The sequence below is a fragment of the Aureobasidium namibiae genome, assembly GCF_000721765.1.
Source record: "Aureobasidium namibiae CBS 147.97 unplaced genomic scaffold scaffold_21, whole genome shotgun sequence".
NCBI classification, from domain to species: Eukaryota; Fungi; Ascomycota; class Dothideomycetes; order Dothideales; family Saccotheciaceae; genus Aureobasidium; species Aureobasidium namibiae.
Genome location: NW_013581188.1, coordinates 343,135 through 365,440, shown reverse-complemented (window position 1 = coordinate 365,440; position 22,306 = coordinate 343,135). Strand labels below are relative to the sequence as shown.

Genomic DNA, 22,306 nt, shown 5'->3' with positions numbered 1-22,306 from the left:
AATACGAAACCCTAAACGCTACTTGACATCCAGAAACACCGGTTTAGTATCCCTGCTTTGCAAACTCCTTCTCTGTCCACTCCCACAGTTCATTTGCCAATTTATCATTCTTGAGTATCGCCTGAGTATACTCCTTCCCCCTTGGCGTATAGAATGCTCCGTTCTTGACCTCTTTCTCGCTAGCCGTGGCCGACCACAACTGCAGCTTTGCACCATCATGCACGTTGGTGAGCAACGGCGTCATCACCGCGCTCAACAACCATCCGACATACGGTCTCTTGTACATGTTTTCCCAGATACTAGTGTTGACCACACCAGGGTGAAGCGCCACTGATGTTATGTTCGAATACTTTGCCGCACAGATCTTGCTGAAGAAATAGTTGGCAAGTTTTGATTGACCATATCGGGCCACCGAGTTGATTTTGCGCATTGGAGTACCAAGGTCGGTGAAGACGATGCCTTGGGTAGGCGCCATTTTGAAGAGTTCGGAGCTGAGGTTTATGATGCGGACGTCGCTGTTGGGGGTTGCGGCTGTCTGTTGCAAGAGAGGAAGCAAGAGCTTGGTGAAGAGAGTGGGTCCCATGTAATTGGTTCCGAATTGGATTTCGTAGCCATCGGTGGATAAGCCTGAAGGTGCCTCTGCTAGACCAGCATTATTCATGAGAACATCCAGACGGTCGTTTTCCTTGATAATGCGCTCGGCAGCGCGCTTGACGGATGCGAGGGATGCCATGTCGATTTCGAGAAAGTGGATTTTGCCTTTGGCGGAGGGCACGGCTGATGTTATCTCTTCGATCGCAGCATTGCCTCGTTGACTTGATCGGGCGCCGAGATACACTTTGGAGGGGTTGTGTTTGACAAGTTGATGGATGCTCTCTTTGCCGAGTCCACTGTTGCCGCCGGTCACGACTATGACTTTGCCTGAGAGGTCCGGCATGTCTTTTTCGGGGTTGTAGCGTGTGCTGTACATTGTTGATTGAGTGCTCTGATGTTCTTGGTTTGTGTTCTGGTCGGTGAGAAAGAAGTCGCAATTCTTGCTGAGTTGCGAGCTGTGGTTCTTCGTAAAGGTTCTCGACTTGAGGAGGGTAGTATGGCAAGCTCTTTGCGACACCGCAGAAAGTGCGACTGAGATTATATACCTACCTTGGACGCGTCAATCTTTCGGCCGGTCAAGACGCATCCGGTGCTGCGGTGCAACCATTACAGTTTCTCTCAAGGCTTCTTAGACGCTCGGTAATTATTGTCTGGACTCTTCTGTCTAGAAAGAAGGTGCGACAGGCGCCCCGACTGCGAGAAGTTTTTCGCATGGTGCGGGACAGTTCGGAGAGATGACCCTCCGCACATCCATCGCTCAAGGCACTCTGCGGTATAGATTATGCGCGGTGTTGACTCATCAGAGTTGCACAGGTTGATACGGCCGAGATCTTGGAGGTTCTCTCGAGCCCCGCACGGGCGACCTGCTCCGATTCGTTGACTGATCATCGTCGTCAAATCATTTCTTGCGACACGTCGTTGATGGTTCCTACTGCAGACTTGTACAGGACGGATGTTTCTCCTACACAGTTCAGACAAGCGGACTCGGCAACACGATGAATTCCAGATGTGCAGAATTTACGACCGTAAAGGTTCGGCCGACTCGCTGTTCTGAGCCCGCGTCGTGCAGTTTTCCACGGTGGCTCTCTTCGCCATTTGCTTTTGTGCACGCTTAATCACCGACCTGCTGGCCTTCGATTTTTCCATCCAGTACTTAACTGGCTTTCCACTCTCGAGCGGTGGACCAGTAGCCATTTCATTGAGTACATCGGCAGGTATCTTTACCGGACGTCCAAATCGATTCGTGCGACCACGACGACGAGATGCCTCATCCAGAAGCTCGATCTCAGACTTGTGAGGATTGTGTTTTGCCAGAGTATCGTATTGTTGAAGCCAGGTCCGTACGCTGCCGTTGTAAGGCCAGTCGACTCCTGCTTCATGCTTCATCCGCGTGAGTTTTCGAAGAGCGCCGCCAGTTTTGCGATATTGAAGGGCGTCGTATAGAACACGGCCCTTGCGAGGAGTTTTCCATTCAAGTGAACCAGTCATGGTCGTTAGGTATGGATTGCAAGAGACGATAGGAACGAGCATGGAAGATATGGAAGATACAGGCAGTGTACGACGTAGGCGGCTCAAAAGCTTTTGCTCGCGATGGTATGGTCCCTCTTTGAATATTTCAAGAACTTGACATAGTGTTTCACGCCAAGAGTGACAGAGACCGACATTTCTTGATGGTGACAGCTACCTATCCGTTGGACTAAGATAGGCCGAAACGACCCCTGACTCGTCTGTGAAGGCTGCGGAGGAAAAATAGAAGAATCAACCACCCTCCATCTAGGATTCTCTTGTTGGGTCTAAAAGCCCGCCCTTCATGTTCCCTCATTACAAGAAGTCCTTCTTCATTGACCGAAACGCTTTGCGATGGTCTCCATGACGGCCTCCACCTCGGAGTCGGTAGCGAGTGCTTCTCCTCTGCCTTCAAAATTGTTGTTCTGCTTCTCGCGAACACTGCTGTCCTTGATCTTGTTTCCCTCCTCGTTCTTCTTGTCTTTGGTGGGTTGGAATTTGACGTTGCTGGAGTCAGAGGCGACATCGCTAGCGTTGGATGAGTGAATGAGTTCAGGAGTTGTGACTGCGGCTTGGGCTTGCTTGGTCTTCTTGAGCAAAGTCTTCTTCTGACGCTTCGAGAGCTTGGGCTGGGTAGCAGCTGCAGTGTTGGGAGCGTCGCTGCTTGAGTTGGGTTCGTCGGTAGAAACAGTAGGCGCGTCCTGAACAGACATGTCGGCCAGGCTTTGAGCAAGGGTATCCTTCTCCTCTGCTTTCTGCTGCTGAAGTTCGGCTCTCTCAGCCTGAGCCTTTTCCTTCTTGCGCTGGTACTTTCTCTTTGTCTTTGCGCGCTTCTTTTCCTCTCTCTCTTCTTCGTCGCTGTCGATTTCCCAGATGCGCTGTTCTTGCTCTCCTTGCTGCTCGGTCTGCTTTGGTGCGCATTCGAAGATGATGCCGGAGGTGCCGTCCATGACATGCTCGAACATGGCGGACATGATTTGCTCTCGCACCTGTTGCTAGTCAGTATTCAATCGGAGATGTCTGATTTGCCTATACCCACGTATTGCTCTTGCAGGTCTGACAGGGGGGTGCCACGGTGTGGTGCCATGTTGGTAAGTTTGGCGAGTGTGAGAAGTTGAGATTCGATCGAGGACGGAGAATGGAATCAAGCTTAAGTGATAAGGTGGTTGGGTGTGTGAGTGATAGTGGGGGTTGCAAACGAGAACAACACAACGAGCAAACGCCGAGGAACCATTTTCTTGCACCACGACAACACAAACGCCTGTCCCTCTTGAAGTGACTTCATGACCCTCACAATTAGTAAATAACACAATGGGATGCATCGCCGAAAGAGGCATCGATATGAACCCGGGTCTCGAATTCTGGCACTCACCACCAGCTACTTCCTTCGCATGCTCTGAAAGTATTGCAGCTATAAAAATGCACAGTAATGTACGAGTTGAGCATACGGCCAGAGAAAGACGACACTGTGAAGACTCTCAATGGACAGAAGATAGATGTACTGGTCGTCACAATGCACGGATGTCTACATTTTCAATACGTGCTCTTTGAGTTACATTGCCAACGTGCCTTCAGGGGGCTGAATCGAGACCTACTGCGCTTCTCTTAATCGACCCGATACCCTCTTCCAACAACCAAACCTATCAGATCCTCCCAACCACTAGTAGCCTGTCCGTCGAGCATCATGGTCAACCATGTGTCTCCTCCACTGCCGTGACATTCTTAGATGGAAGGGGGTTCCACCTCTGCCTCGGCCTCGGCCTCGTGGTCGGTGTCCCCTTGGTTCGCTGTTGCCTTGCCCTGCTGCAGCTTCTTCTCCTTCTTCTTTGCTGCCCTGTTCTTATTCTTGTTTCTGTTGTGGTTCATCTTCTTCTCAATGCCCAAAAGCTTCTGCAATCGTCCAATGGTGATGCGGATGGACTGTCTTTCCATATCGAGACGGCGCCACATTTCCATGTCGTTGTGCTCTGCGGCCTGCGCAAACTTGGAGACTGGCATGATGGTATCCAGCTCCTGGCCCTGGCAAGTTGGGATGTTGTCGATCTGCTCACAGTAGGCCGCAAGGTCGTCTCTTCTCTTCAAGAGTCTTAATCCAGAGACTTTCAGCGCTGTTTCAAGCATGACTTCCTTGTCCTGGAGTGCTCGGAGATGAACCGCAGTCTGCAGTTCGATCTGGGGCTTATTATTGATCTGACAAATAGGTCAATAGTTGTTCACAGGATCTCGTGGCTTTCATTACCTGCTGATTTGTAGGTGGTGATATGTTGCGGGGCCAGGCATCCAGACCGTGACCGCTGGCTAGGCTTTGCACGATCCTCGGTTCGCGGAAGACGGTATTGGGCTCTGTGATGGCATAATCTGTGCCTTTTCTGGATCTCATACCCACGGTTGTCAATAGGACTGATAGGTCTGAGTGCAGGCGTGGCAGTGCTTGTTTAGTGCGTTTACACAGTGTGTCCAGCCACAAGTCGATACCAAAGTCAACTGTGCCACCGCGGCATAGATACAGCAGGTACTCTTGACAAGCCAGCCATTTGAGGAGCTATGCGGACATCAACAACAGGCATGGTGTTACTCAGATGCAGGTGGATACATACCTCAGCCTCGTGCCAACACTGCGTAAGAAGACCCAACCAGACAAGGAATCTGATTCTGTGGACCACAGGGGTATTCTTGCCGTTGGTTTCAAGAACGGTGCGTATCTTTGATACGACTATGTCAATGGAGTAACCGTGAGAGTCTTTGTGCCACTCGGAGTCGATGGCTCGCGCAGTCCAACTGTCATAGTCTTCGTCTTCATGTGCGCAAAAGATGGAGCACACGACCATTTCCGCATGTCTGTACCAGCGGTCTTCCGCAACGACTTCGAGACTCAATTTGAGACGTGAGTAGACAGATCGGGATTCCGAATGGAGAGCTGTAAGTAAACGAGTCGTCATATCCGCGAGCGACCTAGGCTGGCGAGGATCTGTATGCAGCTGAGTCGTCATCTTCAGGAGCGGGTCAGCACAGCTTGAAAGGAGACGCACTCGATACTTGCGTTTGCTTGATTCTGCGTCGGCTTTGAGTGTTTGCGATCAGGAGGACCAGGAAAGCTTTTGAGATCAACAAAGCCAGGCACCTGGTAGCTAAGGGGTTGCCGCGACGATAGAGGTGATCCGGAGAACGCTCATGGCACTTGAAGCGAGCCTGAAACTGTACATGAACAATACACATCACTTTCAAGGATATCACAAGGGAGCTTATCGGCATGTTCATGTTAGCGACGCTGGTGGAATAAGGTTGTACTTCTTGTGTTTGGTTGTGACAGTCGTGACTAAGCAGGAAGCAGATTATCTTCATACTTTGGGATCTTCTTGGAAGTAAATGTATCACACTGCTGGTGTCTTTGTCTATCGATATATCTAGAGTTTGTAGAAGCCAGACGTGATGGAGCCGAAGGAGATGCAGTCATCAGAGTATGATGACTAAGCCATGACGCCGACATTTAGCCGTCCAGAGAGCTTCCACCGACGATGGTGCGGACCTGATAAGCTGTGTAGAGAAGATAGTACTATGTCCTCAAAGCCTGCGTGATTCTTTGGTGGTCTTGCCGAATGTTTTGTCTACCCATCCGTTGTAGTATCCCTGCTGCAGCTGCGGCCTTCAAAGCCTGGAGCAGGAAGACGGATGTCCGCTCCTTCGCTCTCCTCAATCTGGATAAGATATTCGAAGACGTCGAACGGGCTACCTAGCCTTCAACACTTGGTCATGCCTAATGGACGATCATGATTCCCGGTAGCTGAAGTTGGTCCCGGTCGGAAGCTACGGTGCTGCCACTCTAGGCCACTATTTGCATTGCGATATCTTTTCGAAATCACACGCCGATGGTTATATCAGTGTGATTAATCGTCTTTCGAGACCCATCGCTTCAATTGGCCTGATGAAGTTGTACTCTGCGCAATTTTGGCATTCTCTGCAACGCTCCTCTCTGGAGCAGTGTCGATCCCAGCATCTGAGCTCAATGTTCAATACAGCTCCTTTGTGGTCTGTTTGGGCATTGAAGTTGATCAGCGTCTTTGCGACTTGCTTCAAATGCCTGGTGGCGAGGAACTCGAAGATGTTGTATTTGTAATGCCCTCCATGGTGTCCGAAGTGTGCCGTCAATGTGCAGGACTGGTAGATCTCGCGTGTGATCTGTGGATGGGTACAAAATATGGCGGACAGAACCTCCCGAGGATGGTCTTGATTGGTTTCGTAGTGGTTCTCTGGTCTTTTGGTGATCTCCATGTAGATCATGATTCGAATCTCGAGTGGCAGGTCAAGAAAGCGAATCGATTGCGCAGTTTCTGAGAGAGAGACGGAGTCCGGTGTCGACGACAATGCTGCTTCGGAACTCATCTCGAGGGCTTGGCTCTGGATATCGACCTGTGTCGTAGAAAGTGTATCACAAAGCGATGACGGTTGGCCTGAAGAGAAGAAGAGCGGGGGATGGCGTAAAAGGAGAAAGGCTGAATGGATGCGTATAGGACAAAAGCGAGGACTAACGAGAACGCATTAATCAAATCTGATTGACTACTGCTTGTTCGCTTGGTAGTTCCTACCAATTCGCGGCAGACTACGCTTTGGCAGGTGTGCGCGCACCTGATTTAGGCATGCGCCAGCAGCGGCAGTGTCAGACCAACATGAGGTCTCTGATAACTTCTAGGTCGCACCTCTGCAACCTCCTTTTTCTTCTCTTCTAGTCTACAGGTTTAACCCAGATATTCTTTTCGTCGTGCACTGTCTTATATCAGCTGAACAGCAGCCTGGTGTCCGTCAACAGGTGAATTCGATCAAGGGACAACAACGGGAGCTCTCTCGAAGAGCCCAAGGCTCTGGATTCTTGCTGGCTGTCTTGACAGTAATTTCTACGTAACGATTGATCTTTCTGTGGACAGATAGGAAGTCACTATGGTGTTGTATGATTAAAAGTTGAAAGTGTTCTGGAAGCTGATTTTGGTTCACGAGATAAAACAAGCTCAAGAGCGAACAGCAAGACCCAGCACACTCGCAGTCTGTCTTGTCACCCACGCCTTCATCACTTGAATCGTACCTGGGACTGTTGCGTAAACATGTATTTCGCAAGCTATCTGAGACTACCAGTTTGGAGCAATTCTTCTGACTTTCTGCCTCCATCTTATCTGCAAAAAAGCACGACTGAGCATTACTAGTAGAATTTCTCCCTGTATCCAGCTCTCTCCAGCGATAGACTACCACACCAAGACCTATAGAATTACAATCCTTCTTCAGTTTCATGCACTTGCACTCGTTGTGCTCGGCTGTTCAACTCCTCTTCTTACTTTACGCCTGTTGCCGAGATAATTCTTCTCCGAATCTCAAGTAAGGTCTTGGATAGTGCTCCTGGCAGTGTACATGAGCAACTCTGAGTTTTCCTGAGTAGCAAGCCATGCAGTACCCTTGTCTGCAACCATCTCCCACAGATCAGAGTATTGAGCTGCTGAGATCTTCAACCATGCTAGCACCAGCGCAGTAGCCAGGACAGCGTTCTCTTGAGCTCCAGTATTCTTCATGTTGACGATTTCGCTGGCGAAGAAGCTATTGAGGGCCTCGTTACAGTCCCAGTGACCATCGAAGGACTGAAGATCAACAAGAGCGCGAACGGCGGGCAAAATATCGTCGGTAGGAATGGCAGAAACCTTCTCGAGACCAGAAGGCATCTTTTCAGGAAGAATAGATGCGACGGCAGTAGGGGCGAAACCACCAAACGAGGGTGAAGCAGGCGGAGGAGCAGAGATTGCAGGAGACCCATACGCCATGGTCAGGGGTGCAGGCGCAACGTAGGCTCTGGGATTCACAGGCGCAATAGACTGAGCTTGCACAAGGGTGGAAGCGCTGGGATGCATAGCTCTTCTGTACATGACGCCCGACAAATTAACGTCATGATCACCGTCGTGATCGGGAGGACCACCACGGCGGCTAAGACGCATGAGGCCAGAACCACGGCCGCCACCTCCCGTAAGACGACCGCGTCCCGTATGGCCACCACCTCTCGTACCTCCTGTGAGACTACCGCCACCCGTAAGACGCACATCAGCAGCGTCATGTTCATCATCATCAAGCAAAGAGCGATTAGGCATGGGATATGCCATCAACTTCTTCTTGGCGCGCCCACTTCGCGGACCAGAGACCTCCTGGGTTTCGTTCTCAACGACTCTCTTGCCTTCCTGGTCAGGCTCGACGGCAACAAAGGAGCACCATTTGTTGGCGACCTGGTAATCGACACCGAGACGAACGACTTCCTTCTCAACAAGCTCGTCAAGACGAGAAGGATACTTGTCCTTGACTAGCTCAGTACCCTGCTGAGCGGTGTTCAACCAGCCTCGGCCTTCTTCAAGCTCCTGAATGACTCGTTTGGCTGCGAGAGTGTTGACAGTGTAACTGGGGTTGTCAATCTTCTTGACAGGGATCTTCAACATCAATGGACCATCGGGACAGGTGCCGTGCAGCACGATAGACTTGGGGGCCTTGTCTATGTTCTGTAGAAGTAGGCACACGGTGGTACGGCTGTAAGGCAACAAAGGAGGGATGACATGAGGTGCTTGGACCAGGCCGGGCACAGTGATGTCGGGAAGATGAGCGTAGCGATCAGAACTCTCATCGGGTGTACCGCTGAGATTGGCAGATGGGTCGAACAGCGAGATTGGCGCCTTGGGTGGTTCGATCAAAGGATCAGCAGCATCGGCCATCTGCTGGGGGAGCACGCTCTCGACCATCTCGAAGTCTTCGGCATCATCGTACTTGACCTCCAAACGATAGTCTTTGACATGTGGATACAAAGCGGCTTTGAGCATACGGATGACCTTGAAGTCCATGATCTCATCGTCAGTGATGAACTGCGAAACGCCGTTACCAGCGCGAGCAAAGCCTTCGACCAAGGTGTGAGAAACATCACGACCGACTCCAAGCACAAAGCAACGAGCATCGACCTTCTTCTCATGAATCTGGCTATTGACGTATTGAAAGAGTTGGGACTCAGCATAGATTTCACCATCGGTCAGAACAACAAGCTCTAAAGGCATGTCAGGGAAGTGCGATTCGAAAGAGGCCTGAACAGCAGACAGGAGTTCTGTGCCGCCATAGCTAGCGGTAAAGCCCTGGACAAAGCACAAAGCTCGGTCGAAGTTTTCCTGGTTGTAAGAGACGCTCTTCTCCCAGAGTAACTGGTGATGAGATCCAAAAGCGCAAATGTTGAAGCGGACGCCGGGTGGCAGAGACTTGAGGAATGTCTTCAGAGCAGCGATGAGGGCAGTGTTCTTGGCGCCTTGCATACTACCACTCTGATCTGCGATGAAGATGATTTCCGGTCTGATGGGCTTGAGGTTGAAGCGCGGCACAAATGTTGCCATGAGAGCTTGACAACCAGAAATGGAATGCTTTTCGAGGATAGCCTTGGGTGAGCCAATGTCGTCGATCAAGATTTGCAAGACAAGATCGGTGAGAAGTTCGGTCGTGCCGTGGGTCAAGGATACCGACGCCTTTGACATGTCGGGAGTGGCTCCAATGGTGGTAGACAGGGTGTTCATGTCCAGGGCGATGGAGTGACCGGAGAGGCATTGAACTTTGCGAATGCTGGAGCCTTCCATGTCGATATCAACAGTAATCTTCATGCCCCTGGCGATGGCTGAATCGGGTTGAAGGAATTCTCCAGGATAGGAGCCGTAACGCCGAGCAATTGAGGTTGGCAGAATGTAGCGCAAGCCGTCGATCTGGGCATCGTGCTTGAGTTCGCCTCCGTAGACGATGTCAACTTGAATGGAAGTGTGGGCAGGGACGTTTCCGAGGGTGACTCCGAAAACGCCGGTGGGAAGAGATTCCAAAAGGCCAGCGGTCTCGCCTCTGCTGACAGCATCGTTGAAGGTCTTGCGAGCTTGCTCTTTCTGTTCAACATGGCCCTTGATGACCTTGTCGCCGATAGTGCAGGAGAATGCAGTCACGATGACACCATCATAGAGGGGGAATGTGTAGCGAGTCTGAGGAAGCTGGATTTCTGTGGGGTTCTGGAAGGTTTGAGAGAGTTTGGTGGAGGAGTAGAGAGGAGTGATGGTGGTGTGGGAGTCCAGATGGACTTGAGGCAAGTAGGTGCGTCTGTTGAAGGAGGATATGTGATAACAGCCACAGACGTGGTTGCCGACAGACATGGTGGGCGATGGTTAGTGAGAGAGGAGATGTGATGAATAGATGAGCGTTTTGGGAGTTTGAGGAGACTTTATAAGTCGGAAAGTGGACGGCGGAAGGGGTTGTGAGACGTGGCGCGAGGTGTTTGCTGTCGGACTTTGCCAACTGGACACGAAGCTGGGTGAAAGTAGATTTGAAAGAAGAGAAAGACGAGGGAAGAAAGAGCCGTACATAGACTGCAGTATATGTAGGTAGTTACCATTTATGTCTGAGCATGTCACGGGTTGCTGCCTACAGTGAAACTCGAAGATGGACCCTCCGATTAAGCTTACGTGGGCACAGGGCTATTTCATCAGAGACTTGCTTGGAGCTACAGAGCAACGGAGCAGAGAGGGGTTTGTTCAGGGTCTTTGCTTGGTGGTAAGACAAGCAAGTGCGGCGGTGTCTGGAGAAGTGACTCAGTTGGCAAATGCCAAGAGACTTCTCCACAGATGGCAGCGGGTCCGAGCTCCTGGACATTCACATGCGAGAGACGGACGACGAGCGGCGGTGCGCGACCGCCAGGACAAAGAAAGACTAACGCATCATGGCGCCAGCAGCCGTAAAGGACGAGCTCGCGTCCACAGCGAAGCGCAAAGCCGAGTCGCCCGACGAGTCCGTGACGGACAGCAAGCGCTTCAAGTCGTCGACGTCGCCCACGCCCACCCTCGAACACGACACCCGAGACGCCGTCCAGTCGACAGCACCACGCGTTGTCCCCTTCCCAGAGAAACCAGCCGTCATCGAGGAACGCAATGGCGAAATCGAGTTCCGAGCCGTCAACAACGATGGCGACCGCGAGAGCTACATCATCCTGACTGGCCTCAAGTGTATCTTCCAGAAACAATTGCCCAAGATGCCCAAGGACTACATTGCCCGTCTCGTCTACGATCGCACCCATCTGTCCATGGCCATCGTCAAGAAGCCTCTGGAAGTCGTAGGTGGCATCACCTACAGGCCCTTCAAGGGCCGTCAGTTCGCCGAAATCGTCTTCTGCGCTATAAGCAGCGATCAGCAAGTCAAAGGTTACGGCGCACACCTCATGTCGCATTTGAAAGATTACGTCAAGGCCACCTCGGACGTCATGCACTTCCTGACCTACGCCGACAATTATGCCATCGGCTACTTCAAGAAGCAAGGCTTCACAAAGGAGATCACTCTCGAAAGGCCGCGCTGGATGGGCTACATCAAGGATTACGAGGGAGGAACCATCATGCAGTGCAGCATGCTCCCCAAGATCCGCTATCTCGAGTCCGGCCGCCTGCTCTTGAAACAAAAGGCCGCCGTCCATGCCAAGATCAAGGCCGTCTCAAAGTCCTTTGAGGTCCACCCTCCGCCAGCTCAGTGGAAAGGTCTGAAGAAAGGCGACGCTCTTCCATCTATCGACCCTCTCACAATAGCCGCCATCAAAGAGACGGGCTGGAGTCTGGATATGGACGCCCTCGCTCGTCAACCCCGCCACAACCCCAACCACTCTCAACTCATGCACCTCCTCTCCGCCCTCCAAAACAGCACTCACGCCTGGCCTTTCCTCCAACCTGTCAACAAAGACGAAGTCCTCGACTACTACGAAGTCATCAAGCAGCCCATGGACCTCAGCACCATGGAACAAAAACTCGAAAATGACGCCTACGAGACCCCCGAAGACTTTATCAGAGACGCCACCCTTATTTGTGTCAACTGCAGACGTTACAATGCAGAGCAAACTCCCTACCACAAGGCCGCTATTAAGCTGGAAAAGGAGTTGTGGAAGAAGGTCAAGGATGTGCCCGAGTGGAGTTATATTGAGCAGGAGCACTTTGCAGAGGTTGGCAAGTGAAAAGCTGCAGTTTGATTCGTTTCTTGTAACCATTTAGGAGGTCTGCTCTGGCCTGGCGTTGTGGCTCTTTCTGTTCTCTCTGTCCTTGATCCCTTGGACTTCTTCATTTTTGCGATACCCCCTCCTTGTTTTCTTTCCATCATGACCATAGCAGCAATATGAAACGCCACTGTCTGTTCTCCTTCGGTTGCTTCTTCCTCTTATTTACCTCAATTCTCCTTCACGCCTTGATCTGTCTTGTGCTTCTGGCTCTTCCACTCTTGCCTTCTGCCTCTTTTCCCTTCTTGCCATCCTCCAGTTTTCCCTTTTCCTTCTTTGGCCTGGGAGGTGGAGGCTTACAAAGCACACACTCGCACTCTCCGTTCTTTCCTTGGACCAACCGCTTCAAGTGCACCACGAACTTGCTCACTGAATCATAACTCCTGCCAGAAGGGTGACCCCAGAGGTACACATCTCCTTCGCGGTGAGGATCATCGTCGCGAGGTCGGTGCATCAATGCATAGCCAGGAGGGAAGCTCTGCAGTGTGTCGGTGGGGTTGCTCCAGATGTACGTGCCTCCTTGACGCTGGCGAGAGGTTCGTGTGCCGTCGTCATTGGGGTTGTATACGTTACGAGGGAATGTGAAGTCTGGTTCTCCTCTGTCAGCTCTCCTTTCTTTCGGTCGCGACGCACGACGGCGATGCAAAAACAACATCGACGAAGAAGGTAGAGGTAGCGCGAAAACTCACCATCGAACAACTTCTCACACTCCCTCTCAACGGTGTTCAACCACTTTGCCACAAACTCCTCCTCAGCAAGCACATCTCCCTGCTTTGATGACCTCTTTGTCGCGTCTCCGTCGCTGTTGGCAAGCAAGTCCAATCTCCAGATTTTGATGTCTTTGGCGTTGAGGATGCTGGTGTTGGCGAAGAAGTCGGTCTCAAAGGTTGCGAGGATGTAGGTGGTAGAGGGAGAGGAAGGGAGGTCGTGCCAATGGGAGGGGCAACCGATGAAGCAGTTGTGGAACCAGAGGATGAAGGTGCTTTGGTTTGCGATGGAAACCTCGCTGGCGGTGGTGGTGGGTTGAGGGGCTGCAGAAGAAGAAGAAGAAGAAGCCATGGTGTCAATGTCCAGGAGGGTTGAAGGGCTGGGATAACTTCGAAGAGGTGTGTGTGATGGTGATGGTGGAGGTTGGATTTATATCCTTGGACAACCTCATCGCTTAGTCGTCGAGACGGACAGCAGTAGAATGTTCCGGACTCGTTCATTGTCGAGGCGATGCATGGTGGTTCTCCATCGTTCCGGAGCATCAAGGAAGAGTGCAGATGGCATGGAGATGATGGAAGATGCTGGAGACAATAGAGCACAGAAGAAACTCCCACAACAACTAGAGACCAGGTTTGCGATAGCACAGGAGATTCCTCCTCCACTCGGGTGTGTCCCTTGGGCTCACGTTGACGAGATGCACAATGATTGTCCCAACCCTACGCCACTAATGTGACGCTGTTCTGCTTTCTTGTTAGGGACCCCGTGGTCTCACCTGGAGGCAGCCCGCCGCATACTGCTGGCATCTACATTGGCATTCCTCGCATTCTTGCCCGCCATGAATGACTTGGCCTCGTAATGCGTATGAGCTGTTGAAACAAATCACCATGCGCAGACATAGTGCTGCTCATCTCGCCGCTGTTATAGACGATGATGGGACCAGACAGACCGGCAGACAAGTATACGGATAGTATATATTCTGAGCTGGCCCTGACAGAGCAGGTCAGTCACCCTGTTCTTCAAGTGTAGTGTTCCGCAAACTGACGCTTAGGGCGCGAAACAAACCATGAGTAGAGTCAGGATTGAGGCTACAAGTGTTTCCAGAGAAAGCTCTGGACGGCGGTGGCTTTCCATGGATACTGTCCTTTTCCTAAAAGCTTTGTGCATTCCTATAGTCAAAGCGAAGGGTCATGCATGGAACGAAGGGCTGAGCCTTCGATGTTAATGGGCATTTGTGCCAAGTACGATCAGAACGACATCATGCAGTTCAAATGGCGAAAAAGAGAAAAGACATTAACCAAGTTTTCATTCTACCAGAAAAACTAGAAGGATAAACAGTCGAAGACTTTATTTGCTCCAGACTCCAAATCGACAGATAACGCCTCGCCTCTAAAGCAATTGAATAGAGAAAAGAAAAAGGAGGTATCGAGTAAGATGGGGGTATGAAGAAGAACAGAAGAAAGAACAATGACATGAAGTAGAGTGACGGAGCGTCGAAGGGCGTAACAATGGTCGGAAGTAAGAGAATTGAAGGTAGAGTATCATCCATCACCTCAAGCGATGGGCTGTTTCAGTCGTCGGGTCGATCACAGTCTCTTTCCAGGGACGAAGATGAAGAGACAACAGACGGCAGCGTCGATGATGGCAATCCACATTAGACACATCATGGTTCTGCGTGTGAGTAGGCGGTGGACGAAGTTTTCTTTGACCTTGAAGTATTTCGCAAAGGTATATTCCGAGTAGCCCAGAAGCGCTTGGATGGGGTCAAGCATGTATTGATGTGAGACGAGGAAGTAAATAGCAATGGTGAAGGGCAAGATGACCTGAAATCACGTCAATAAAGACTCGTCAATGGCAGAAAAGAAAGCCAACATACCCAGCATCTTGTGCTTCTGCTCATGTCGAGGAAGATGAGGACAAAAGCTGTCCAGATGGCAGCAAACAAGGCGACCAGACCGACGACCAGTCTCAGCATCATGCTAGGTTGAACAATATTGCCCAGGGCCTTTGCGCGGAGGAAGCCAGGGAAGGCATCGCGCTCCATGGCCTGGAAGACGTAGTCCTTTGCACTATCAAAGACTTCGGGGTCATCGCGGCCTTGGTTCTCAATCGAGTCGGTGACATGTTCGAGGATGCCGACAGGGATGATGATCTCGCGTTCGGAGCCTTGTAGGAGGTATGTGTACAGGATCTTCTCAGCGCTGGCACGGATGTCTTGTCTAGAAACGGTGGTGCCGGTAGGAGACTGATCCTGAGTGTATGGGCTGGTGTCTTGGGTGCTGTCGACCATGCTACGACGAGGGTTTTGCGGATCAAAAGTGTTGCTACCAAGGGACTGGCTGGGCGAGTGCATGCTGCCGTTGTCGCCGCGCAAGAAGGCAGAAACCCGAGGATCTTTGTCGTTGGCGCTGGGACCGGCCAGACCGCTGTCATCGTAGTGGTCGAGGATTTGCGAACTACGCTTGCTGCCACCCTTTTCCAGCTCTGGTGTTTCTGCTAGCACACTGCGGTGAAGACCGCGCACGTAGTGTCGGCAGAGCGACATGTGTTGAGATACATCGAGCCTGTGATTGAGAATTAGTTCTGACGAGCTATGTTCAGGCGACCAGCGGAGTTGTTGTGTACCAGAAATCGAGATAGTCGACGCTGCGTTGAGCATCGCGCATGTAGATGTAGAAGCTGAACAGATCGACGGGCGGCTTGGTCTGGCGACTGAGGACTTCGTACAGGTTGGGCAGACGGTTGCGCTGGATGGTGATGTCGGGCGTGGGCGTTCGGTGAGCCATTGTTGTATGTGGCTTGTTGTGTTGTTGTGTCTAGCAATGTTGGGTTGACGTGTCGCACGCCTGGATACGGTTGGCGACGACTCGTTGGCGCGCTGTGCTGTGCAGTCGGATGGATTATGGCGGTATGATGTCGTTGTGATAGAATGAAATGGAGCGAATGTTGCGGTCGGAGACAAAACAGCGGTGTTGGTTAGACGATGTGAAGAGGGCCAGGGAGTGAAATGAATTGTCGTTTGCTCGACGACCGTTGGCCGCGCTTCACTTCACTTCAGCGTCCTTCGCTGGGCAGTTAAGGGTCAAGGGAGTTCGCGCTCGCTTCCCAAAAGATGGTCCGAGCGCCCGTCCATCTCATGCACAACATAGCACTAGTCCTTGTTGTCGAGACACAGAAGACAATCACTGTGACACTCTACAGCACCCGCAACAGAACTTGGTATCACTTGATCATCGTGGCTTGTTCTGTCTAGACATTAATTACATCCGCCCTTGTATGTACAATCTTTACATTTCCACATCCTCCCATCGCTCAAGGCGAACCAGCCAACTTTGCTGTCAACGGCGTCAGAGGGCAAGACTGTCCATCTTGCTCATTGCCGTGAACGACATAGTTCTGCTGCATGCCATACAGATTGTGGCTAGACACGTGGCACAGAAGCTGCCAAACGCCAGGCAGCTGAGCGTTCATATTGAAGGTGAACATCTCACCAGCATTGACGCTCTGACTAGCCTGCCAGATATCATTGTACTGGAAGTTGTTACCGTGCAAGTGGAACACGTGCGAAGCTGCTCCGAATGCCATGACGTACCAGATGACTGGGTCGTCACGGCACATCTCGTATGGTGCTCCGTTGCCAAACACGTACCCATTCATCGTGTAGAAGATAGGTCCCTGAGCATCGCTGAGCAATACCTCAGGGAAGTTTCGCAATTGTGGAACCCAAAAGCTCTCGTTACCGATATATGGTTGCACAAGCTGGCCCGTCTGACGCAGACTGCTGGTGTCCACATGGGCATTCTTTGCATTCTTGCCCGCCATGAATGACTTGGCCTCGTAATGCGTGTTGGTTGTTACGATAAACTCTCGGTGGGCAGACATGGTGCTGTTCATCTCGCCGCTGTTGTAGACGATGATCGGACCCGATAGACCGGCAGAAATATCAGATGGCATGTTGACGAAGCTGTGGTATGACCATAGACGACTGCTTTGACCTGGGGCTGGAGCTTGCGAGTCGCTGACAATCCATTTGTATACAGCGCATCCACCGGGAGGGACAGCATCTTGTTCCTGCACGTTGGGTGTGGAGCCATCAGTAGTGTTGGGGTAAAGAGACCCTTCGTACTGCTTGCCGTAGTACAGTCCCATACTGTGCATTGACGCGTAGTTCTCTGACAGATTGTTGACGAACATGATTTGAATCATGTCGCCGACCTCGGCACGAAGGATAGGACCGTTGATACCATTGGTGGCAGGTTGCTCGGTCTGGGTAGTGAAGCTGTCATCCGTGTAGCCCTTGTACACAGCCTTCTGGAACTCGAGTCCCCAACTTGCACCAATGGATCCAGTTAGGTTGAGGTAGCCAGCGGCAGCAGCGTGGGGAGAGTTCTGAACGGGTACCCCGAGCCAGTTGTCCCAGCCATCAGGTGCATAATTCCAGGCCACTTCTTCGGCAGTAACGTAGTATGTTCTCACAGTGCCAGAGAAGTTGTAGTTGGAAGGGATGCTATTCTTGCTAGGCAGTTGGCTATCCATGAGAGCCTGGCATTCGCTTCGTGCCGCCAGCTTCGATTGATCCGGAGTAGTAGTGTTGGGTGCGATGTATAGTATGCCTCCATTGGGACTGATGGAGGCTGCGGCGACATCAACGGTAGATGTGGCATTGGAGGCGACAATTCCAGGGGTGGCAGTCAGAGTACCATTGGGCGAAGCGGTGGAGCGAGCTGGCGATTGGATCTGGCCATCAGAGATCTGAGTGACAGGCTGGACTGTGCTTGATGTGGCAGAGCCTGAAGAAGAAGGGCTTGCACTGAGGATCACCGAGGTGCCCGCAGACGCAAGCGTTACTTCTGCGTTGACATTGTCGGACAGCGATTGAGCGAAAGAACGAGTGACAAGGCCGCCTAAGGTGGCCAGGAGGAGTGTGGAAGAAACCATCTCAGTTGAACGAGTGTAGAGATGCTATGAAAGAAAGCTTGTTGGAACACTTGCAGGTTCATGCAGAGATTGACGGTATTGATATAGACATTGCATCTCCTAGCCACCACTGGTATATCGTAGCTACGGCTCGCACGAAAAGGCAAGGATCGCGATGAATCTGCATGGTTGGGAAAGATCCACCCTGCCATACTCAGTACACAACCCATAGACGACTGACCCGAGATCAAGGAACTTAGGGGCGGGATGATGCACACACGACCATACCTCAGGCTTGCTGACACAATGAGTGGGCTGGTAAAGACCTTTAACAGCGGATCAACTGCAAGTAGTGGTTAGGCCCACTCTCAATCTGGCCTGCGGCTCTGCGAATAGAAAGACCCGTGAGGGGAGCCGAGAGGTAATCCCAACCGCGCACTTCTTATCTTGGATAGAGTTGTAGATCCAAGCGAGAGGAACAGGTTGATGGATTCGTGGATCGCTTTGCGGCTGGTAGGTACCTGAAAATTAGGTGGTTGCCCCGGTGGGAATAACAAAGTTTGATGCATGCATATGCACGGCAGCACGCACTGTGGCTGGTGGCAGGCAGGCACAACAAAAGATGCCGTGCAACCTTGTCGAAATCCAGAGCCACATCACACAACCTCAGCGATTATTCTCATCAACAACCTGCAAGATATTGGCAAATGCGTGTCATCCTGTCGTATGTGGTCGAATCCTAGTTAACCTCTTTCTTGCCGTGGCCCGTAGTAGAGAATATGCCTCGACATCCATCTAGTCTACTCGGAGTACTGCCAAAGAATGGAACACTACTCGTGTCGATGATGCTCTCTTCGGCGGAGCACGGTCAAGACGTTATTCGGCCTGTTCAACCGAGTAAGAGGGCAGCGAGATCAGTGAGGGCAAGTTAAGTGGAGACTTGAAAGGCAGGAAGCATGGACTCTTTTGGTGAAGTGTTTTGGCCTTGGCATTGCTTCAACTCCATCCGATCTTGGTTCCAATCATCACCAACTTTGCTTCCTATCCACCCTCGCTTAGGACTCTCTGTTGAGCATTCATGCCATGCCGGCCAACCGAGATAGACTTACTGACAGCGACAAAGCGAGACGCAGGTTAGCGGACGGCCCTACCGATGTAAGCCAGCTTGCAAAGACTACAAGAAGGAGCGATTACAATCGGCACTCCAGCTGGATTGGCTCGTACGAGTGACGAGTCGAAACTCCAGATCGATTTGCTGGCTGGTTTTTGTCTTCATATTCGAGTACCCGGCAAGTATACGATGCTCTGGTTTTGCAGCCGTCTATGATATTCACAGAGATATGACATCTCTCGAGCTAATATCTCCCGACGAGGGGGAACGAACATCGACGTCCTCAATATAACCCCCCACGTGCTAGATTATGCCACTCACATCGGGCTCTCATAATAACAACATACATGCGGAGCTGGAGCCATCACAATGCACAGGTCTCTCTGCACGGGATCAAAGTGCACGGAGAGGCGATAAGACCACGGCTCTCTTTGGATGCTTCCTGTCTAGTGAAAGAATTGTGCATCTCTATAGCTACCCATCCTCGCCCATGTGGAGGGAGGAAGAAGCAAGACATGTCTTGATGGGACTATTCCGAGTCGCCGCCGTGGTGTCTGTACCATTGTATTGATCAGTCATTCACAGCTTACACAGCATACCGTCACCCTTCAATACCGCAAGATGCCCTCTATTTATCTCCTTTACAGTCCGGCATCTATCATCGGGTCAGTACTCCTCATCATCGAGTGTCTCAACATGCACTCACCCAGCCAATGCCATGGTCATACGTAATTCGGCCATCAAGATCTTAACAGCAAGTTCAACACCCTGCTGCCCCTTATACTGCACAAATCATCAGTCCCTGATCACCTCTCTTTCTTCAACTGTAACTTACAGCAAGTCCCCATATCGGCACTCGTCCCATAAACACAATGTCGGCACCTAGCGCCAACGCTTTGAAGATATCACTGCCCCTTCTGACGCCACCATCAAACGCAATCGGTATCTTACCTTTCGCGACAGATGCACAATCTCGAAGGCTGTCGAGTGTTGCAGGAACGCCCTGAATCAAGGACTTTGATCAGCATATTAGCAAGGCAGGGTAAGTCATGTATGACTTACATCGAGTTGTCGACCACCTAAGAAGAATGCAAATTAGAGGTGTTCCTCGGATCTTGAAGGGCATCTGCATCGCTTAACTTACCATGATTGGAGATCATAATCCCGTCAACTTTGTGCTGAATTGCCAGAGCAACGTCTTCTGGTGATGCAACGCCTTTCAGCCATATCTCCAGCTTAGTCTGTGATCGCATCCACGGTATCGCAGTGTGCCACTCAATCGTCGCATCTGCCAACGATCAGCTTCGAGCCATCGAAAGAAACGACACACTATACCTACCATACTCTAGCCCCTCGCCTACAGCGGTTAGATTTGGCCACTGGAGTCCTTCAGGTAGCTCGAATTTATTCTTGTGCTCGTTCAATCTTTGTCCGAGTACTGGTACATCCACAGACAGAAAGATGGCTTTGTATCCAGCAGCTGTGCTTCCGTCAGTCTAAATCTGAATGATTGACGTGATCAAATACTGACCTTCAGCACGCTTAATCGTTCTTGCACACGCCACTTTGTCTTTGATCATAGAGATGTGCATAAAGTACGGGTTGCCTCTGCTTTGGGCTATCACGTCTTCGAGATTCTGTGTTGCGAATACTGATAAACCCATGCAGATGTTCGCTTTTGCTGCAGCACGAGAAGTCGCAAGCTCGCCGTCTGGATGAGCGAGTCCATGCATAGCTGCTGGGCTGAATCCGAAAGGTGCTGAAGTCTAGCATGATCAGTAAGTGTCGTTCGGGCTTCTCTTTCGACGTATCTGTTCTCACCTTGATACCAAACATCTCGGTTTCAAGATCAATCTTGGCTACATTCACCAAGACTCGAGGTCTGATCTTGTACCGATTAAAAGCTGCTTCGTTATCCTTGAGACTGTATATACTACGATAAGCAAGGATCTCTTCAATGTCTTAGACGAGAACATACGTGATCAGATCCATGGCTCCTTCGTTGTAGTAGTCTGTTTATCAATTAGTAATGACACGGACAGTATCCAGAGATTTCATGGCTACCTCTATACATTGCCGGCATATCACGGCATGCTGCCTCTTTGAGATCTGCAATGGTAAGGACATGAGGATCAAGTGTTGGTGAGCGGTTCATGATGATTTGTGACAGGGATGGGCTTCTCGTTCGAACGCAATGGATCCCAAAAAAGAGTATACCGAATGACAGATGAAGTGTGATAGTTATTGTTGAGCTACTGCTTATCGCTTCTACGAAGGTTGACGTATCTAGATGTCCCTCTCGGTCTTCGCTTTCCTCCTCTAACAATTCTCATGACAAGGCAACTCGATACCGATATCATCGGTCTTTCTCGACACTCCAAGAACATTGACGATGGAGACAGTTCGGTGATCCCGGCCCATAGCGTGGATCATCGGTTATCGCCTTCCATATCTCTACACATTATCTTCTATATGCCCAGCATGTGGGCGAGCAGCACCGAAGAATCCTTGAGGGTGCTTCAGGGCTGTGCAAAACTACATATTTCATTACGATCCCCTCGTTGGTCCCCTCGTTGACGTTGATTCCACCAAGAAAAACGGCGGTGAGTAGGGTGGGAATCAAATCCACATGACCCCGAAGGTGGACTGGGCTACCTACCGAGGCAACGAAGCCTCGCAAATTATCCGTAGGCATACCAAGTATCGAGTAACTGTAGATGGCTTTCACGGCAAAGCCCACAGTGCCAAGTGGCATATGATTCGGCGAAAAAGATTCGGCCACTCGGATTGCGGTTGGTAAGCACGCAAAAGTAGAAGCCCCACGCGAGGCTCGAACTCGCAGCCTCAAGATGTCGGTTCATCAGAAAGATGATTAGAAGTCTTGCGCGCTACCATTGCGCCAGCAGGGCTGGTATGATAAAGAAAAATCGGTCAATCAATGTATAGAGTCTCGTTAATCAAGCACGGCCCCGCATGCATTTGAATCAATCATTCTCCGTCAGACAGTCTTCCCTTTGCCCACTCAATAACTCGATCATGGTTCTCCTGATCAATGGCCGCCTTGTCAGAGACTTTTGGATATCATTCCTGTCTGTTAGAAGCAAGATCCGAACTCACCAATCAAAGCACCCTTTGATCAACTGCAGCGTCGAGCCATCAATCCTTCGACTGCAGCTCAATCTATATTCCATCTCCATGTCAGCGTCGAGCCATCAATCCTTCGACTGCAGCTCAATCTATATTCCATCTCCATGTCAGCGTCTAGAGCACTCGACTCATGCTCATCTCAGTCTCCTATCCTAGCAGAGTCTCTCTGCTGCGATCGGAGAAAGTAAGTCCAATCAACCGAGGAAGGATTCAGAGGCTAGAGAAGTACGGTAAGCCATCCAACACCTGGCGTTCATGCACGAATTTGGGGA

General features: G+C 51.0%; 9 protein-coding genes across 9 annotated transcripts; 1 reads left to right on the top strand and 8 right to left on the bottom strand.

The window, feature by feature from the left end:
* Nucleotides 1-43: 43 nt before the first annotated feature.
* M436DRAFT_67413 (NAD(P)-binding protein) lies at nt 44-970 on the bottom strand (the record flags this gene model as incomplete). Its single annotated transcript, XM_013568071.1, has 1 exon — nt 44-970. One exon carries the CDS (start codon nt 968-970, stop codon nt 44-46), a length of 927 nt encoding a protein of 308 aa, XP_013423525.1.
* Nucleotides 971-1,611: 641 nt separating this feature from the next.
* On the bottom strand, nt 1,612-3,187 carry M436DRAFT_67412 (uncharacterized protein; the record flags this gene model as incomplete). The annotated part of the gene is made up of 3 exons (XM_013568070.1): nt 1,612-2,216; nt 2,441-3,089; nt 3,140-3,187. 3 exons carry the CDS (start codon nt 3,185-3,187, stop codon nt 1,612-1,614), a joined length of 1,302 nt encoding a protein of 433 aa, XP_013423524.1.
* Nucleotides 3,188-3,822: 635 nt separating this feature from the next.
* Nucleotides 3,823-5,090, bottom strand: M436DRAFT_67411 (uncharacterized protein; the record flags this gene model as incomplete). The annotated part of the gene is made up of 3 exons (XM_013568069.1): nt 3,823-4,290; nt 4,340-4,642; nt 4,698-5,090. 3 exons carry the CDS (start codon nt 5,088-5,090, stop codon nt 3,823-3,825), a joined length of 1,164 nt encoding a protein of 387 aa, XP_013423523.1.
* A 2,367-nt stretch (nt 5,091-7,457) lies between these two features.
* Nucleotides 7,458-10,280, bottom strand: M436DRAFT_56301 (uncharacterized protein; the record flags this gene model as incomplete). The annotated part of the gene is made up of 2 exons (XM_013567979.1): nt 7,458-7,781; nt 7,962-10,280. 2 exons carry the CDS (start codon nt 10,278-10,280, stop codon nt 7,458-7,460), a joined length of 2,643 nt encoding a protein of 880 aa, XP_013423433.1.
* Nucleotides 10,281-10,843: 563 nt separating this feature from the next.
* On the top strand, nt 10,844-12,115 carry M436DRAFT_67409 (histone acetyltransferase; the record flags this gene model as incomplete). The annotated part of the gene is made up of 1 exon (XM_013568068.1): nt 10,844-12,115. One exon carries the CDS (start codon nt 10,844-10,846, stop codon nt 12,113-12,115), a length of 1,272 nt encoding a protein of 423 aa, XP_013423522.1.
* Nucleotides 12,116-12,335: 220 nt separating this feature from the next.
* Nucleotides 12,336-13,213, bottom strand: M436DRAFT_67408 (uncharacterized protein; the record flags this gene model as incomplete). The annotated part of the gene is made up of 2 exons (XM_013568067.1): nt 12,336-12,769; nt 12,844-13,213. The coding sequence occupies 2 exons, from the start codon at nt 13,211-13,213 to the stop codon at nt 12,336-12,338; spliced, it is 804 nt and encodes a 267-aa protein (XP_013423521.1).
* A 1,232-nt stretch (nt 13,214-14,445) lies between these two features.
* M436DRAFT_76276 (regulator of G protein signaling superfamily) lies at nt 14,446-15,645 on the bottom strand (the record flags this gene model as incomplete). Its single annotated transcript, XM_013568110.1, has 3 exons — nt 14,446-14,682; nt 14,736-15,423; nt 15,485-15,645. The coding sequence occupies 3 exons, from the start codon at nt 15,643-15,645 to the stop codon at nt 14,446-14,448; spliced, it is 1,086 nt and encodes a 361-aa protein (XP_013423564.1).
* A 526-nt stretch (nt 15,646-16,171) lies between these two features.
* Nucleotides 16,172-17,797, bottom strand: M436DRAFT_67406 (Cupredoxin; the record flags this gene model as incomplete). The annotated part of the gene is made up of 1 exon (XM_013568066.1): nt 16,172-17,797. One exon carries the CDS (start codon nt 17,795-17,797, stop codon nt 16,172-16,174), a length of 1,626 nt encoding a protein of 541 aa, XP_013423520.1.
* A 1,669-nt stretch (nt 17,798-19,466) lies between these two features.
* M436DRAFT_76274 (FMN-dependent dehydrogenase) lies at nt 19,467-21,042 on the bottom strand (the record flags this gene model as incomplete). The annotated part of the gene is made up of 10 exons (XM_013568109.1): nt 19,467-19,542; nt 19,594-19,670; nt 19,723-19,890; nt 19,950-19,966; nt 20,032-20,175; nt 20,227-20,367; nt 20,419-20,653; nt 20,709-20,811; nt 20,866-20,899; nt 20,952-21,042. 10 exons carry the CDS (start codon nt 21,040-21,042, stop codon nt 19,467-19,469), a joined length of 1,086 nt encoding a protein of 361 aa, XP_013423563.1.
* Nucleotides 21,043-22,306: the final 1,264 nt, after the last annotated feature.